Raw genomic sequence first — 17365 nt, forward strand, 5'->3', positions numbered from 1 at the left:
GGCCGCGTCGGGGTCCCTGGGGCCGCCTTGGCCTCCGGGCGCGGGGGGGCGCCGGGCGCGCCGCGGGCTCGGGGCGGGGCGGGCGCGCTGCGGGCGCGGGGCGGGGCCTCCGCCCGCCCTTATCCCGCGGGCCGCGCGGCTGCCGCTGCTCTGCTGTGCCCTGTTGCCGCCGCTGCTGCTGCCATGGCGGCCCCCGGAGAGGCGCAGGACGCGATGGCGCGGTACCGCTCCCCGCTGGTGTCGCGCTACGCCAGCGCCGAGATGGCCTACAACTTCAGCGAGAGGAAGAAGTTCAGCACCTGGCGCCGCCTCTGGCTCTACCTCGCCCAGGCTGAGAAGGTAACGGCGGGACGGGCGCTGAGGGCAGAGCGGCCCGGGGCGGGGGGAGCGCGGTGCCGGGGCGTCCTCGCGTCCCCATTCCCTTTAGAGGAATGAGGGCCCGGGAATCGGCCGTACCTTCCCGGAGCTATCCTCGGGAAACCGACCCGAGCAACTTTGCAGGCGCCCCTTTGGCGCGTTCCGGGGAGCAGGGGGGCTCTGCGAGTTCAGGGTTATCCAGCCCTCTGTACGCAATCTGTCCTGTCGCCCCTCGGCAAATCATTTCTTCTCGCCTCCTACCCTCCCCCTTGCACTTTTACCTGCACTGTAAAATTGGTTTTGTAAAAGCTCTGCTAAGCAATTTTTGGTGAGGGGTTGCCTTTGAGCAAACAGCGGTGTCCTTCCCCAGCGCTCAGCTGTTTGCTTTGCAGGAGGTGTGACGGGTGAGGTGCACTGTCCATTCAATCCGATGGCTGTCTGTCTGTGCCAGCCGGACCACCCCCTGCATCTGTGGCCAGTTGTCAGATAGCCCTTTTTTTCCGAGATAAGTTTGCTTTTCGCCAAAGTGAGCAGTACATTTACTCCGCAACTAGTTGTGATGTTTCTGGTAGACTGAGTGCTGCAAATAAAAAAAAAAAGTCCCTCAAAAGATTGGGTACTGTGTATTAATAATTCAACTATTAGGAAGCAGCGACTGAGAGTATGTCCATATGATTGCAAGCTGTTTTGTTAGTAGAGGACATGAAGTTGACTTTTTTAACATGCACTTGAAGCTAAACTTTTTGACTTTGACTCTGGTCCTAATTAGGGATACATGTACAGCTATTATTACATCTTAATTGACACACAGTTTTTAAGTTGCACTGACTTGATTCCTTGTGACTCTTACCAGGTTTTTGACAGTGAAGAAGCTGTAATGTGTTCCCAAAACAAAAAAGAAAAAAAAGGCACAAAACCACCCCACTTTCTGACAGAATGGCTTTAGCTTTCAGACTCAATAGGAGCCTGTTTGTTCTGTGGAGAGTCCAATTTCTGTTTTCAAAGCCCTGGGATTGTTAGAAGCAGTTCAGTCTCTAGGTCTGGCTGCTCCTGAGCGCAAAGGCAGAGAAGCACCATGCTGGAGAATGTCATTACAGTACACAATGTCATTACCATGTTCCTTCTCCATGCAAGGATAGTGTCACTACACAGCATTGTCAATAATATGCTGGACCAAATGTGATGTTTCAGAAGCTGAAGATGTAATTATACATGTAATTTATACATCTGTGCTAAATAGGAGTCACCTCCCAAAGTACTGCATGCTTGGTTTTGTCACAGTTCAGATGCTTTAGTGAGAAAGCTGCAAATCTCATCTGGCATAGAAAGTGTCTGTGCTATGAATGCATGCTCGAGGAGCTTTGCATGTTCAGAGCATGACAATTTAAACACTGTTGTATCGATTCCATCAGGTAATCATCACTTTTACTTCTGTTCAAGAACAGAATATGTGAGTTGCCCAATAGAAGAAAGCTTGGAGGGGCCAGTCTGGAGCTTTTAGGTTTCCATTCCCAAGCCCTGAATTCCGGGCTACCCCATTTATTGGCCCTTGCTCTGCCTCCCATTGCCACCCCAGACTTCTGTTCCCAGAAAGTAGAGATAGGTCCTACAACTTCTTGAGCTCTCTTTTCATAGTGGGAAGAGGAGACTACTATTTTTATCTGGCTCCTCATTCCAGAACAGCTTGTAATCTAATGTCAGCTCTGGACTAAAAAGAAGGGAGAGTCAGCTACTTCCAGCACCTGTTACCTCTGTCAGTGGTCAGTAAGTTACACATACAAACAGTTTCTTTTGGCTCCTTGTAGAAGATGCATAGTATTTCTATGAAAAGGAATACTCACTCAAATACCAGGTAATTAATGAACTGTGGCAATTTACTGCAGCACATGTCCTCATTTCCAAGATATTAATGTGTTGCTTCTTTTTGAAGATACATAGCTTATCTTTTCAGATACATTAAAAACCAAACAGTAACAGATGAACTCTGGGCAATACTTTCTTTTGCCTTCTGATAAATCAGATCTAGGAAGGTCTAACCATAGGTTTTCTTAAAGTTGCAGGGAGTATTAAGACAGAAGACATGCAGCTTAGTGATAAAATTTTAGGTAAAGTGTAGGGCCAGGCAGATGGCTTCAATATTCACTCTACTTAATAAGTGAAATTTTCAAGTGGTCCACTTGGAGTATGTGAGATAAGAATGAAGGAATTATTTCAGTAGGAACTGAATTTGGCAGAAGGTCTATACAGTGTTTTGCTCCTTTCAGCAGGCAGGAGTTTGAAACAGCGGGGTTAGCAAAGTGTGGGATTAGCAAGAAAAACTTATTTTTCCCAACTGACACTATTTAAAGTTTGGGTTAAGAACTGAGGTGTCTGAATTTATACCCATCCCAAAACACTAGTTTAATTTTTTGCATAAATTCCTTTGTGTTATGATTCTTCTGTTAACACTTTTTATCTTGAACTCTTGACTTAATTGTACTGGAAAGTCAAGTACAAATTTCTTGGAGCTCTCCCTTTTCGTAGAAGTAGCTTTGATGTCCTGCAGCATCAAACTGACTTACAATATGTTTTGCACATATGAAATATAAATGTTTTCTCTCTTGCTTTAGTAACCCTCCATCTGTTTTTTCTGTCCAGTTTAAGTTTCATTGTTTTTCTGTCACATGTTCTTTATATGATGGACAACCCAGTGTTCTCATTCTGTGTGCAGGAGCTGTGCCATGTCATCTGCCTGTTCTGCCCCATCCTTTAGGAAAAGTGATGGGCAGTCAGAGCTGTTAGAGTGGCACATCAAAATACTGGGGCAGTCTCAGAAGAATGATGCCTTAAAAGCACAGTCCAGAAAGTTCCTCACTGACTTCACTGAGCTGTGGTGCTTTGGGAAAAACCTTGTGCTCTTCCTTATGTAGTTTTCCTACTTGGTTTTCTTAGGTGCACAGGTTTGAAGGATGTTTGTTTTCTTCCCGAGGTACTGTCAGTATCAGCAAAAACTCATAGGGAAGAGACTCACATGTTTGTGGACAGATGAGAACATCATTTGTCTTGGCACTACCCTAGCTTGCACGTGTTCTATGTCAAGTTGTCCCTTTTGGGAGGTTATTTCTTTCCTCTCTGTGTGACTGTGTACTGTGGTCAGCTTTTCCCAAAGGATCAGGATGTCTGAGCAAGGCATGAGATTTTAATCTTGGCACAAGAATCATTGCCTGCTGAGCTGCCTGTGCTTTTAGGCAGTTGCAGTCTGTACCAGTGCGCCTCAAAGGCAGCAGTCTGGGGCCAGGTGCCTTTCCCCATTGAGCTGGACACTCACAGGTGTGTATATGCGTGTGGCAGTGTAAGTTTGGGTACTAATTATCTGATGAGGTCCTTGAGAACCCATCTGCTTCACTTGCTGTCTTATTCAGTTCCAGGTTCCGTATCTGCAAACCATTTTTTCAGTCAGTTTGATTCTGACCAGAACCAGTTTTTTAAATTCTTTGAATCCTGGAAGCCTCCAGGTTGATGATTTCTCATCACTCATGCACAGGACAATAGTATTTTAATTTGTAAAAGGCAGTAATACCAAGTTCACTGTGAGGCTTTTAATTTCTCAGTTTCACAAAAAGACATTTTTCTCATCTTAGTGGATTGCACCAGTGTATAATGTGTGGTTGGATATCTTTGTTTTTAAGTCAGCTTGCTAAAAAGCTCTAGCAATTAGTTTTGAATATGAACTAGGAGCATTCATCTCCTTCTTCTAGATCAAGTAACTGATTTCTCAAGGTTTCATATTTAGTCTGAGATGAGGTACACAGGACTTTTGAAAAGGTACAAACATATAAAACATATACACCTTCCCATATGTTTTAAGCCCCCAGTTTATAGTTGTGTAGGTTTAGTTGTGGTCCAGAGAGTTTTTCCTGACACAAGCTATTAGTCACATGTTAGCTGGATTTTTCTTTAACCAAAAGGTAAATTTCATTAAAAGAAGTTCAAACTATACTATTTTTATATCACTTTTCCCCATGTCCTTTAATTTTTGTAGTTTTCACAGGAACTTTACATGATTGAGGAAGGCACGAAGCCCAAGAGGAACATCTGAGAATGAACACTGTCCTGTCCTATTGGGAAAGGCTGGAGAGCCCTAGAATGAAAGCATTTGCTGTTACAGCTCATTTATACCAAACTGTCACACTTCTGGGAGATGTCAGACGGGAGTCAATTATTTAAACAGCTTCTGACTCCATTTGTTGGCAAAGAGAAAATGCAATGAAAGTTCTTTTCCCCTTGCAGTCACTTGGGCTTTCAATCACGGATGAGCAGATCCAGGAGATGGAAGCAAACCTGGACAACATTGACTTCAAGATGGCAGCGGAGGAGGAGAAGAAGCTGCGTCACGATGTGATGGCCCACGTGCACACCTTTGCCCACTGCTGTCCCAAAGCTGCAGCCATCATCCACCTTGGAGCAACCTCCTGCTACGTAGGGGATAACACGGTAATAGTGCATTTCCAGTTCCCTGCCTGCAGAGCTGGGTTAAACAAAGCTACAGTTGTTTATTTTATAGCTCTGTATAGAATATTACGTGGATTTTTCAGTCATTTTTGTTCATTTTACTGTTGAAGTTAATTCAGTTCTTTTACCCTAGGAAAGCGAGCTCCACTTGCCTTCTTTCTTCTGATGTGAAGTAAAATCTATCTGAAAACTGTTCCCTAACCTCTGCTTGCATGTTAAATATTCAAGGAGATAAGAGGGGAGTTGCAAACACATGAAGAAACATGTGAACTGTGTGATTTATCAGTTACTCCCCTGTGACAAGAGTTCACTGACTTACAGAACAAGGTCCATGAGCTTTCAGTTGCTACTTGGAACCCCTGCATAATTCAGGGGAAAACAAGCTTTTCAGTAGAGAAGAGAATGGATGAGTGTGTTAAGTGAAAAAGGAAGTACTGCTCTTCTACAGAACTGTAAAATACTTGTGAAGAACCTCATCTACAACAGAGAGCAAACTGAAGCCTTATATCTCAGTATATGTTGCTGTTCCACTGTTCAAGTCACTGCAACTTCACAGATGCTTTTGTTGCATGAGAAGCTGTTCTGTGATTATTTATTCTTTGCTCCTTTGCAAACCTGTTTAGCTTTTGGGTAATACCACCTTCCTTGTGACACCTGTGCCCAGCTGTACCTCATGTTCAAAAGAAGGAGTAAAGACGACTGGTGCCTCATCAGCCCACTTACTTTTCTACTGTCTTTAGCCTACAGTGCCTGTATTTTCCACTTGGGACCATATGATGTAGTCTGTCATTCCAGGGGCAGTCCCAAGACCTCAAAATAGTCATTCATAGGTACTTGGTGGAATCAGGTCATCCACCACTTACGACTTTCCATGGATGGTATAAAAGGAGCAATGGTGGATCCAGCATTTTTGTCATAAGCAAGTTCAGTGCAACCTCTATTCCAAGAAGGAAAGCAAATCATTTAAGAGGAGACTTTTGAATCATCTGTGTCATCTCTGGGAGAAAGGGTTATGTCTGGTCCTTTAAGCATGGCCCAAAGTTCCTTTCTTTGCTTCTTGCAGGATTTGATTGTCCTCCGTGATGGGTTTAACCTCCTGCTGCCCAAGGTGAGAAGGTGGTTCTGCAGTGTCTCAGAAATGGGGAGCACTCATGTCCTGTGCGTAGCCTGTGTTTAGCTCGGATTTTCCTAAACCTTTGTGGGAAATAGGAGGAGTTGTCTGTCTGGGTTGTTGTCAAAAAAGTGACGTTCCCTTTCTTTCCTTTCTCAAGTCTTTTCCCAGAGCTTTTTGGCTCACAGTGGGAATTATAAGCAGCTCCTTGTTTATCTGTGCCCCAGGTACTACATAGCAATAGAACTGTATTGCTTTCAGGATTATCTTAGTCTTATCCTTAACTGTATTCCTAGGAGTCTGTCAGCATTCAAGAAACTATATAAAACAATTTTCTGAGGTCAAATATAGCAGGAGTTTAGTGCAGTGGTGTCTATCTGACCTGAATGAGTTGGCATCCAATTTGCCCTGGACTGTACGTGTGTCAATTATAGCCCAAGCAGCTTTATTTCTGACTAATTCCAGGAATAAAGAAAATACCCAAGGATGAGCAAACTGCAGGATTGGGTTGGGCATGAAGATTAGACTAGTTTGAGCTCAAGTCCAATGACTTGTGTGAGCTCTTGAGTTCTGTAGCAAGCAGAAATAGCATGCATGCCCTGAAAAACTGAAACACGCCATATTCTACGGTTAGAGGGGGCTGCACAGTTGCCCCTCAAGGTCCCTCCATGCACAGTGGTTTCCCTCCCCTTTTTCTCACAATGTTGTGCTTAAGTATGTGAACTTCTATGTTGTTTGGGGTTTTTTCCTCTCTTATTCCACCTCTTTTCTATCCTTCCTGCTTCCACCAGCTCGCAAGGGTGATCAGCCGGCTGGCCGACTTTGCTGAGAAGTATGCTGCAATGCCTGCTTTGGGCTTCACTCACTACCAGTAAGTAGCCATCAGCCTTTGCTTTCTTTTTGTTGTCTGTGCTTTGATTAAACTGACCTGCTGCTGCTCTTTTGCCATCCTTTTTCCCATCTCTGACCAGTTGGTGGCTCAGAAAAGGTGTATGTTCCTTACTCCAGGCTTGTTCAGGAAATTGGACTGCTTTGACTAGCTGTCAGCAATGGCTTCAACACAGCTACAAATAGAGGATGACTTCCAGGAAAACACAGATGTGCATGTTCTGGGCTGTTTCAAAAATGCGTGACTGGGAATTGCACTAAGCCTGTCTTCCAGTCAGATTTTCTGGGTTTTTCTTTAAGTTATTTTCTGCTGCAGCCTAGAAAGTTTTGTTAAACAAGTAACATCTACTTGTTACTACAGATGCTGAGTCAAAGGATAATGAGATGTGGGTGCTTCTGTTTTTGGGGTAGTTTAATCTCCTGCTTCATGAAGACTGTTTTCAGAAGCATTAAACTATACCATGAGCTGAGCCTGGGTCTCCTACCCAGTGATATGGAGCAGCAAAGGCAGGGAAATTAAGCACAGGTCATGTCAGACTCAATGTCTGGCACTTGAACATTTCTCCCAAAGGAGAGTAAAAGCATCAGGTCAGGTCTTTGATTTATTATGTTGCTGTACATGCAGTCTCAGTTCCATCAGCTCTAGTCCTACAGCCCACTTCATCTACAGCTCTTTGGAGGACTATCTGTGTTAGTTTTATTTGGGCTTTTGGAAAGAGGACAGAGGAGCGTTCAGGAAGTGTGTACAAGGTAAAATCAGAATTGATGTCTCAGCCTTTTCTGTGTTGTTTGTCAGCAGGGCCTTTACTCCATTCACAATCACGTCCATGTTTTCCCTAGCCTTCCCTTTTCCTCCTTATGTACTTGCAGAGGCCTGTCTTGTTGCCTTTCACATCCCATACTACATTCATCCAGGTGTGTTTTGGCTTTCCTTGCCCTGTCTCTGCAGTGTTGAATAGTTTCTTTGTATTCCTGCTGGAATCGCCTGTCCCTGCTTCCAGATCTTACAAGCTTCCTTTTTATGTCTGAGCTTAATCAGGAGCACATTGTTCATGTGTGTATGGTTTTTTGAAGTAGCATAGAGGTTTTCTTTGGAGTTCATGTGGATTATTTGAAATATTTCACTTTCCGGAAAGTGATTTCCAGAAACACCCCTGTTTTTGCCTCAAAGCATTTTCAGGGGGACTAAAGTGTAGCTGAAGCTTGCACTTACTTATTCCAAGGTAGAAGTCTTACAAGAAGTGTTGGCTGACAGCATTGTTGAAGTGTGTTTGCCCAGAGGCTGAGGAACACATTTTTATAAATAAGAAGGAAAGCTTCCTGAGAGGAATAATTTAAAATCACAAAGTGAATGCAGTGTGCTGAGAAGTTCACACCAGTGCTGTAAGTCAGCCAGGGTGCCACCCGTGCCCTGGGTGGGCAGAATTGGGTGGGGACTGATGCACCCCCAGTCTGCACAGCCCCTGCAGGCCGGCAGGGGGCGCCAGGCTGGCACTTGGACACCGAATTGCTGTTTTCTGGTACTGTAATTCCATCTAATTCCTGAAAGGAATGATTACATCTTCAGTACATCCTTCTGCCTAAGCCAAATCCTATTAATTTCTGCTCAAATGAGTTAATAGAGCTGGATCTGTAGGGAACTCTTAATGGCAGACTCAGCAGTGAAGTGTGGTGCTTGGGCAAATTCTCAATGAGTCGTGTTGTGTTCTTGATTGTTTTCAGACCTGCCCAGCTCACCACTGTGGGGAAACGCTGCTGCTTGTGGATTCAAGACTTGTGCATGGACCTGCAGAGCCTGGAGCGGGCTCGGGATGACCTGCGCTTCCGGGGGGTGAAGGGCACCACTGGCACTCAGGCCAGCTTCTTGCAGCTCTTTGAGGGAGACCACAGCAAAGTACGTCAGACAGCCCACGGTGCAGGCATACAGTCTTGGCAATTGTCTGCTCTGGAATGCTGCTTTCTTTGAGGGAACATTGAGATTCTCACATTAAATTTACAAAGTCACCCTGATCCCTCTTGGGGCTCGTTGACAAGCCTCTGTGAAAGTAAGCAGCATTTGAACGGGATATTTCACAGAAAGTAGAAGATTTTTTGACCATAAACTGAGAAAAGCAAAGACCATTTTTGCTCTTACTGACCTTGCTGCGTTGTGTTTTGAGCTCTGTTTTTTTTTCACTTCACCCCAAGGTTGAAGAACTGGACAGATTAGTGACGGAGAAGGCAGGATTCAAGCGGTATGTAACACACATTCTTAGCAGTGTGTGACTGCTGCTGGTAGTGTTGGCCCAGATTTCCCTGGCTGCCAAGCCAACATCTGTGCTGCTGTTCACTTATTCCCCCTTGCCATCTTCCATTCCCAGTTGCATTTTCCTGCATGAAACGTCACCTCTTAAATCAGCCACTTCTTCTTGTCTCCCTGTCAAAGCACAGCTGTCCCTTTTCCTCTGTTTACCTCTCTCCCACCTGCATGCTGCCCCAAGAAATTGACAGCCTGAATCCAAAGTTGTTCTCATCCAAGCAGAATGACAGCCCTCCACTTCAAGAGCCACGTCACTGCTTGCTCAAAGTCTTGCAGTAGTACTCTTGTGTCTGCCTGGAGCACTCAATTCCTGTGCTTATTTCTAGGGCTTACATGGTCACCGGGCAGACCTACAGTCGCAAGGTGGATATTGGAGTCCTGGCTGTGCTGGCCAGTCTGGGGGCTTCCATACACAAGGTGAGCACCCTGGTTCTATACATTGGGAAGATGGAGAAATGTTTCAGATCTTGAAGAGAAGGTACTTTGGTGCAGGATGCTCTACTCAAAAATATTGGTGTTCCTTGTTCAGCTGTCTTCTTTGTGGTCATGAAAATTCACTGCTGGGTACATGCCTGATACTCAAATCTCAAAGATCTTAAAACCAGTGACAAATAAAGCAAGTTAACTGAGCAGATTCTAAAATGGGTTAACAACTCCCACACTAGATATTAGTCTAATCTATGCTAAATTGATCCAATTAAAGTAAATGTCTTTCCTAGTGGTGTATGAGTTCTTAAATTTCACCATTTCCTCCTAGTTAATTGCCTTTCTGATAATGGTGTTCTCTCTGTCTTTGTGGATTCTTTTCATTGATTTATCTCTGTTCCCTCCTTTGTCCTCCTCTTGGGCTAAAGTGATCTGTGGTATTTTCTTCTGTTTCGGTTTTTTCCCAGTTCAGTAAGCACACATTATCTGTGTTTGCAAATCACTGTGCAAGTTTGTTATGCATTTTCAATGTTCTCTTCTAATCTGTCTTCCATTCCCTGCAAACATTTGCCCTTGCTGGAGTCCTGTTCCCATCTAATCCAGTGGACATGCTGTTTTCTGTGTTGTCTTGACAAATATTTTTAGGCCAGGAAGTACGATTGCAGTATCAATTTTTTTGTCAAATTTTCCACTGCCCCTAGTTTACTTCTTGCTCATAGATGCAAAGATTCTCCAAGAGCACAAACACTAAGATACATTGGTGGGTGTCAGTTTGGTTCTGTTTTGTTAATTTCTCATGCTTGCTTTCCAGATTTGCACTGATATTCGTCTTTTGGCCAACCTGAAGGAGATAGAGGAGCCTTTTGAGAAAGACCAGATTGGTAAGGGATGAGAGAGTTTTCCTGGACTGGTGTGTGTGTCTTTTCATTTATGTTGGTGTGGTCTTTTAAACAAACTTAGAAATGTCACTGACAGAATTTGCTTTAAATTAACTGGAGTTGACATTGTTAGTATTTTCAATCCTTTTAAAAGAAAGGAGGGGAGGGGGAAGGAAAAAGAAAAAACACCTTACCTAAAGATTTCTGGATATTAAGTAATTAAAATCAGATTTGTATTTGTGCACTCCCTGTGTTTGTGGGGAGAGCAGGAGTAGCCATGTGTGTTCCATTGCCTAGAGAGGCAGACCTGGATCTGAGGATGATTTTAATACCCATTCACTAGAGCAACAAGCAGCACTGTAAGCATCTGAATTTGAAGGACAGTATTACTGAGCAGATGGAGCTCCAACACTGCTAAGATTGCCATGGGTAGCCTAGAGAGATGGTGCTAAATGCTACATTAAAAAGTAAACTATTTGTCCCTTTTATGTAGTAGTACTTCTGTTTTGTATAACTGCAAAAATGTCATCTCACTTTTTCTTTGCCCACATTTAGATGTTTCTGATCTGAAGGGGGAAATGGTGGTGTCAATTTTGTTATTATAGAAAATTGTTGTATTTTGAGGCTTTAGTCAAAACTGTGATGTTGCCCTGATTTTTGAAGATTTTAAGCTTTCTGATGTTTACATTCTTGTAACAAATTTTCTCACACACTTTCTGTAAATAACTTATTGTTTTGCATTCTTTTATGAAAGAAGAGAAATTTGATAGACTGTTAGTTTGTCCAGTGTCATTGGAGAGGTGGCACTTTCACCTTCCAGTCCACTGTCACTTTTAGAAAACTATAAATGTTAGAGTCAGAAAATAAACTTCCCCCTTTCATCACCTTGAGAGCAGCGGTGCGTGCGCTCGTGTTGTTTCGTGTCCTATAGCGACACTATGATTCCTGCCACATTTTCCTTTCCTGGGGGAGGATCTGTATCTCTTCTCCTCTAATGCAGCACTCCTCCTGTTGCCCTGTTTGCATCCCTGTTCCTGCTTTCCAGGCTCGAGTGCAATGCCCTACAAGAGGAACCCGATGCGCTCGGAGCGCTGCTGCAGCCTGGCGCGGCACCTGATGACGCTGGTGATGGATCCCCTGCAAACGGCCGCCGTGCAGTGGTTTGAGAGAACGCTGGATGACAGTGCCAACAGGTCTGTTCACGTGCTGCAGAGAGCTCCTCTGGCCTCTGCAGAAAATACTGCCTTGAAACTAAACCCACAAGATACCACCTGGACAAAAAGCAGTCTCAATAGAGACTACAATCTGGTTTCCTCTGTACCATCAGATAAAAACTGTTAGGTTATTTTTAATGTCAAGATCTTCTGTAAAGTAAACCAGCAGTGAAAGGGAGGGATACAGAAGCCAGGATAGTAAATTGCTTTCATAGTCTTCCTGTTTCAAAAGCACAGTATTACAGTACTCACATTTCTCAAATTCTCCTCCTTATTTTGGATGCAGTTTTTTGACCCTGCTTTTTTTTTTTTTTCCACTTTTTGGAGGACAGTGAAATACCTTAAACCATCTAAAAAAAAACATATTTTAATTTTGAAAAATATTCTTTACAAGGAGTAGTCAGATCCTGGAGAAAGAGCACAATTACTCTACTCTTTAAAAAGTTTCATGAAAATATGTGCAGGTCTTTAGGATATTGCTCAGCAAATTTTGCTTTGTTTTATAATTCTTCATTACAACTATTTTGAGCTGAGCAGAAGTTATCTACAATTATTATCAAGTAAATTACAGCAATTAAATTCAATTCTTCCATCTTTTATTTGGTACTAAATCTGCATAAAGCTCATGCTTACCTTTGAAATATTTTAGTTTCAAAGTCATATTCTGTTGCAGAATTGATCTCTTAGAATCTTAGAACTCTCTAGACTTCTAAGGTATGGCACCTGTGAGACAATGAACAGCAGCAGTTTTGGCTTAATTAATGCTAGATTAGCATTAAGATTGCTGACAAGAATGTTATTTTTAAAATGTCTCCACAAACATAATACCCGCATAACATTTTGTGAAAAAATAGAAGATTTTTTCCCAGGGGGACCTTACTCCACAGCTCCTAGTCTCATTAAAAAAAGATCTGAATAGGCAGCAGAAAACAATGTAAATTTAAGAAATTGCATACTGGTTGATATGGTGTGTTTATTTCCCAATAGGCACCAAACGTTGAGAGATGAGCTGGAATGTTTAAAATTTTATTTTCATCTCATCTAATAGAAAGACTAATCTGTCCACTTCATTAACCAAACAGAAAAATCTGTACTCTTGTTAAAGCTACAGTGTCTTGAAGGAGAGCAAGCCAGAGAAAGTTCAATCAATCTACAATCCAGCAAAGTTGTTTTAAGGCACTGTGATAGAACTGGAGGGCTTAGATGTAGCACAAGGTTCAAGAACTAGGAAATTTTAAAAGATGACAGTTTAGGATGGGCCAGACCCTGCTGTCACAGAAGATGCTATGTTTGCTGCATTGTGATGCAGAGCATTTTGCCTGATACAGCTCAGGCCCCACTACTCCTCTTGTTTCCCTCCTTTGCTTTTTGTCAGGAGCCTCCTTTGTGACCAGGAGCTGGTTTCTTGGAGGAAGCCCTCACCAAATGCATGGATTCCCTTGGAAATTCCCCAGTGAGCATAGCCAGGCACAGCATGAGCATGCAGCAGCAGGGTAGGATCAGTAGTAGACACTTCAGCAAAGAGCACATAGGGAAAGATCCTGTAGATTTCTGCCCTGTTTCCTATCTGTGTAAGCACTGAATTATCTTGGAGCTTTCTATGTCTGCCTTCACCTTTTCCCTCTCCCTCCCTACTGTCTAAAAAGAAAAAAAAAAAAAAAAAAAAAAAAAAAGAGAGAATAGCTCCAGTGTTGGGCCACAGTGATGCTGTTTAGAGCATTATTTACAGAAGCTGAAGGATCTGAGGTGGCTGGAATGTGGCCTTGTTGCTGACCAGGGTTCTGGGTGTGTGTGTCCCGTAGGCGTGTGTGTCTGGCTGAGGCTTTCCTCACAGCTGACATCATTCTGAGCACACTGCAGAACATCTCCGAGGGACTTGTGGTGTATCCAAAGGTAAAGCAGGAGATAATGGACCTCCTTGGTAATGCCAGAACTATGCCAAAGTGTGCAAAAATGCTCCCACTCCAAGAATTACATGTTTATGTTAGTTCAAGTGGTTTCTGAATTTTGCTCTATTCTTGCCATATTCTCACTGTTGTAGGACATACATTAGGGGCCTCTTGTGAGGCCAGTAACAGAGTAAATACAAAGCTTGTTACAAAGGATGTTTTTCCCTGAATTACAGAATAGATCTGTAGAGCTTAGCAGTGAAAGATACTGTCTAGACAGATCTCATCCAGTCCTGGAACTTAGTACAGGTTAAAAAAAACTATTGGACATATTTTCCAAACTAAGGTCTCATACAAGATATGGCTTCTAAGTATTATCAACTTCAATATCTGGATTTCCAGAGCTAAGTTCAAAATGACAATGTGTCTTTGCATCACGGGGATAAATTTTTTATCAGGGCTTGTTACAATAGGACAAGGGGCAATGATTTTAAACTGACAGAGGGACAAATCAGATGATATAGGAAAGAAATTTTATTACAAAGAAGGTGGTGAGACACTAGAATAGTGTTGCCCAGAGAGGTGGTGGATGCCCCATCACTGGAAACATTCAGCATGAGGTTGGACAGGGCTCTGAGCAACCTGATCTAATTGAAGATGTCGCTGCTCATTGCAGGTGGTTGAACTAGATGGCCTTTAAAGGTCCCTTCCAACCCAAACTTTTCTGTGATTCTGTCACCATTGCCCAGTCCCAGAGATTCAAGGGGAGAGGAAAAAATCTTCACTGCAAAGTTTTCAGTCGTCTATAGACTTTCTATAATGCTGTTTCTTTTTTCCTGTTTGTTTTTTTTTTGTGTGTGTGTGTGTGTTTAAGGTGATTGAGAGAAGGATCCGGCAGGAGCTGCCATTCATGGCCACAGAGAATATAATCATGGCAATGGTGAAGGCTGGGGGCAATCGTCAGGTACAAATGAAGTGTCCAAATTACCTTTGAAGTGTCCAAATTACCAAACACCACAGCCTGGTGTTTGTCTCCTGAGAAACAAATGTATCTGGGCTCTTGTCCTGTCTCACCTTTCTCTGCTCTTCACCTGCTCCCACAGAGTTATTGGTATTGCACTGGTGCTGCAAAGGCAGGCTCTGCTCTCTGCGGGGAGAGCACTTGTGGAGATCCCTGTTTTCTGTTAGGAACACTGTGTGTTTGGGCTAATCTGGCTGGCTGTGCTGGAGAGGAGGGAGACCTATTTTTATGTTTGATACTAGTAGGCGTTTTCCTTTTTTAAGTGTTTGAAGGAACTTGGAACACAGGCCAGGCTTCTTTAAATGGAACATGTTGGCAGTTGGCTACCTTGTAAATTAAAAGAGGATGAATCAGTACTGTTAACAAAAAAAAGCAAGTAAGACCATTCTGAATCACTCATTCATGTGTCATTCTTCCCTAACTCAGTACAGTATATTAACCACTTTGTTTATAGTCCTTCATTCAGCTTCCTGTGTTCAAGCAAACTTTAATTAAATATTTTCCTTAGTAAATAAACCCAGACAGAATTAGATTATATTTTCTTATCATTTAATTTCACAGTTCAGGTCAAAATTGATAATCAAATTTCTATCTTAATGAAACACCTTATTTTCATTTACCTTTTAGATAATAATTTTTCCTTCTATGATTCTTTCCACATCAAGGATAGAAGTGAAACTTGCAAGAATAATGGAAGGGTTTGATAGAAGCTTTGAGCAGAATATATGTGGTTTCAGTTTTCTGAAACAGTTGAGGCAAATCACCCATTACATTAGTCAGGAAACGTCATTTTTTCCTTTTTTTCCCCCCGTGTTTCTGATGTCAGTGGGGCAGTGAGTAAGCTTCCTGACTGTGCATTATTATTAAATGCATTAAGGGTCACATCATATGAATCACATTCTCTGATTCATTTGTGTCTCTTGTTGACCTGCCTTCTTTCTGGTTTAATTACATACCCATAGGGCTTAGTACCTTTGTAGAAGGTGTTCATATTCACATCCATATGTTCTGGTTTTGTGTGCTGGGAACTTTGGACCAGCACATTTTCTAGGCTTCCCACCTCATAGCACTGAAACTCACTTCCTTTCCCCACTACTAAGCAGATCCCTCCCCTAAATATCCAAAAGATAGATGTGTTCACCTGAGGCAGGTCAGTGGTGAAGCAAAATGACATTTGGATAGAGAAAGCAGGATTATTTTTGTCCTAATTGTAGATCAAGGATAATACATTTAAGGAGAAGATTCCTGCATAGCTGTATTTTAGGACCAGCATGGCAATATCTGATTTTGCAGGTGGTACCTGACTACAGTTGGGTTCCCTTGTTCTTACCAGTTGATTCCAAAGGAATGGGTTTTTTTTCCTCAGTCTATCCTTATGTAGGCCATGATTTGCAAAATCTCACTGCTTGTTAAGTTGGACAGATTCTTTTCTTTTCCCTTTTCAAAATCTGTGGAGGTTTTACATTATTTACATTGGAAAAAAAAAACAAAACCAAACCCTAGAATGACTCCTAAGAGTATTTGGGAAATTTGAAGAAGTATAAATTATTCCAGTGTCATTAGTTTATATTATAGTTCAGCAGGGAATCTATGTGACATTGGGACTGTTTTAGCCTCAAAGGGCAGATGTGAAAGGATGAAGAAAATCTTGTGTTAATGCAGTGGCATGTGAAGCACTGCAGTCAAAACTACATCTTCTTTTTGCACTGTCCAGGGCAATACACTGCGATATTTTTTCCTCCCACCCGAGTTGGTGAGATGAACAGGTGCTGTCAATAGCAATGAAATGACTTTTTTTCCATCTTCCTCTCCCTGTACCTACAGGATTGCCATGAGAAAATTCGTGTTCTCTCTCAGCAAGCAGCAACTGTTGTGAAACAGGAAGGGGGTGATAATGACTTCATTGCCCGTGTCCGTGCTGATCCCTACTTCAGCCCTATCCATAGACAACTTGAAAGCCTGTTGGATCCCTCCTCCTTCACTGGACGTGCTCCTCAACAGGTGAAGTAGTGGAAAGAGGCTGTGGGTTGTAATGCAATGTGTAGTCTAATCCTGCCTCCTTTTGTATATCATATCCACACTGTTTGCTACAGAGTGTACATATTATATAACTCTAACCATACTGCTAAGGCAGACACATTTTTCTCCTTTGATTTCGTTGGCTTTCTTGTCTTTCTTCCCTGTGGCTTCACACTTTTGACCCTGGACATACCAGACTGTTGGGTGTCTTTGTGAAACAGAGATCCCAGTGAGACAAGCAGGTCCAAATGGGGAGGAGGAGGCAAGTCCTTTTCCTCATTTTATTTTTCTCATCTTGAACAGGTGGCCAAGTTCCTGAAGGAGGAGGTCAGACCTGCGCTGATTCCATACCAAAGCAAGATGGGTGGGAAAGTGGAACTGGCACTTTAGGTATAGTCTGCAAATGTGTGTGGGTACAGGAAGACAATAAAAGCCTTATTGACCCAGGTCTATTTACTGTGTCATGTTATTTTGGTTCTCTACAGTACATGTAGCCCCCAGAGCTTACAGCCACATTGATTCCAGATGGGCTTTTCATTCTTTGTTTGATGGAGGTCTTAGACTATTGATGGAGGTCAAGCCTCCCTCTATAGTGTGCTGAGTTACTGAGAAACGCTCAGCTGTGACAAGGTAACTTTATCACAGCACCTTCCTTGGCCCCTCACAGAGCACTGCCAGCTGTTTAAGAGCAGTGCCTGGTGCTGCCTGACATTCATGTGGGACTGACTTGTTGAAGAGCAGAGGTAAGGGGAACTGAGCCCACTCCCATTTT

General features: G+C 42.9%; 1 protein-coding gene across 1 annotated transcript; it reads left to right on the forward strand.

The window, feature by feature from the left end:
• The first annotated feature begins 150 nt into the window (after window positions 1-150).
• On the forward strand, window positions 151-17045 carry ADSL (adenylosuccinate lyase). The gene is made up of 13 exons (XM_063154592.1): window positions 151-339; window positions 4627-4830; window positions 5912-5956; window positions 6751-6830; window positions 8570-8741; window positions 9035-9081; window positions 9473-9563; window positions 10384-10453; window positions 11496-11643; window positions 13467-13557; window positions 14428-14517; window positions 16399-16575; window positions 16897-17045. The coding sequence occupies exons 1-13, from the start codon at window positions 184-186 to the stop codon at window positions 16981-16983; spliced, it is 1458 nt and encodes a 485-aa protein (XP_063010662.1). The 5' UTR covers window positions 151-183; the 3' UTR covers window positions 16984-17045.
• Window positions 17046-17365: the final 320 nt, after the last annotated feature.

Source organism: Melospiza melodia, chromosome 4, assembly GCF_035770615.1.
Source record: "Melospiza melodia melodia isolate bMelMel2 chromosome 4, bMelMel2.pri, whole genome shotgun sequence".
Taxonomy (NCBI): Eukaryota; Metazoa; Chordata; class Aves; order Passeriformes; family Passerellidae; genus Melospiza; species Melospiza melodia.

Excerpts from the sequence above, each read along its gene's own strand:
- ADSL (XM_063154592.1), top strand. The coding sequence starts at position 184 with ATGGCGGCCCCCGGAGAGGCGCAGGACGCGATGGCGCGGTACCGCTCC. Across the intron at positions 9,082-9,472 it reads GAGAAGGCAGGATTCAAGCG|GGCTTACATGGTCACCGGGC; the intron begins GTATGTAACACA and ends GCTTATTTCTAG. Across the intron at positions 16,576-16,896 it reads CTGGACGTGCTCCTCAACAG|GTGGCCAAGTTCCTGAAGGA; the intron begins GTGAAGTAGTGG and ends CATCTTGAACAG.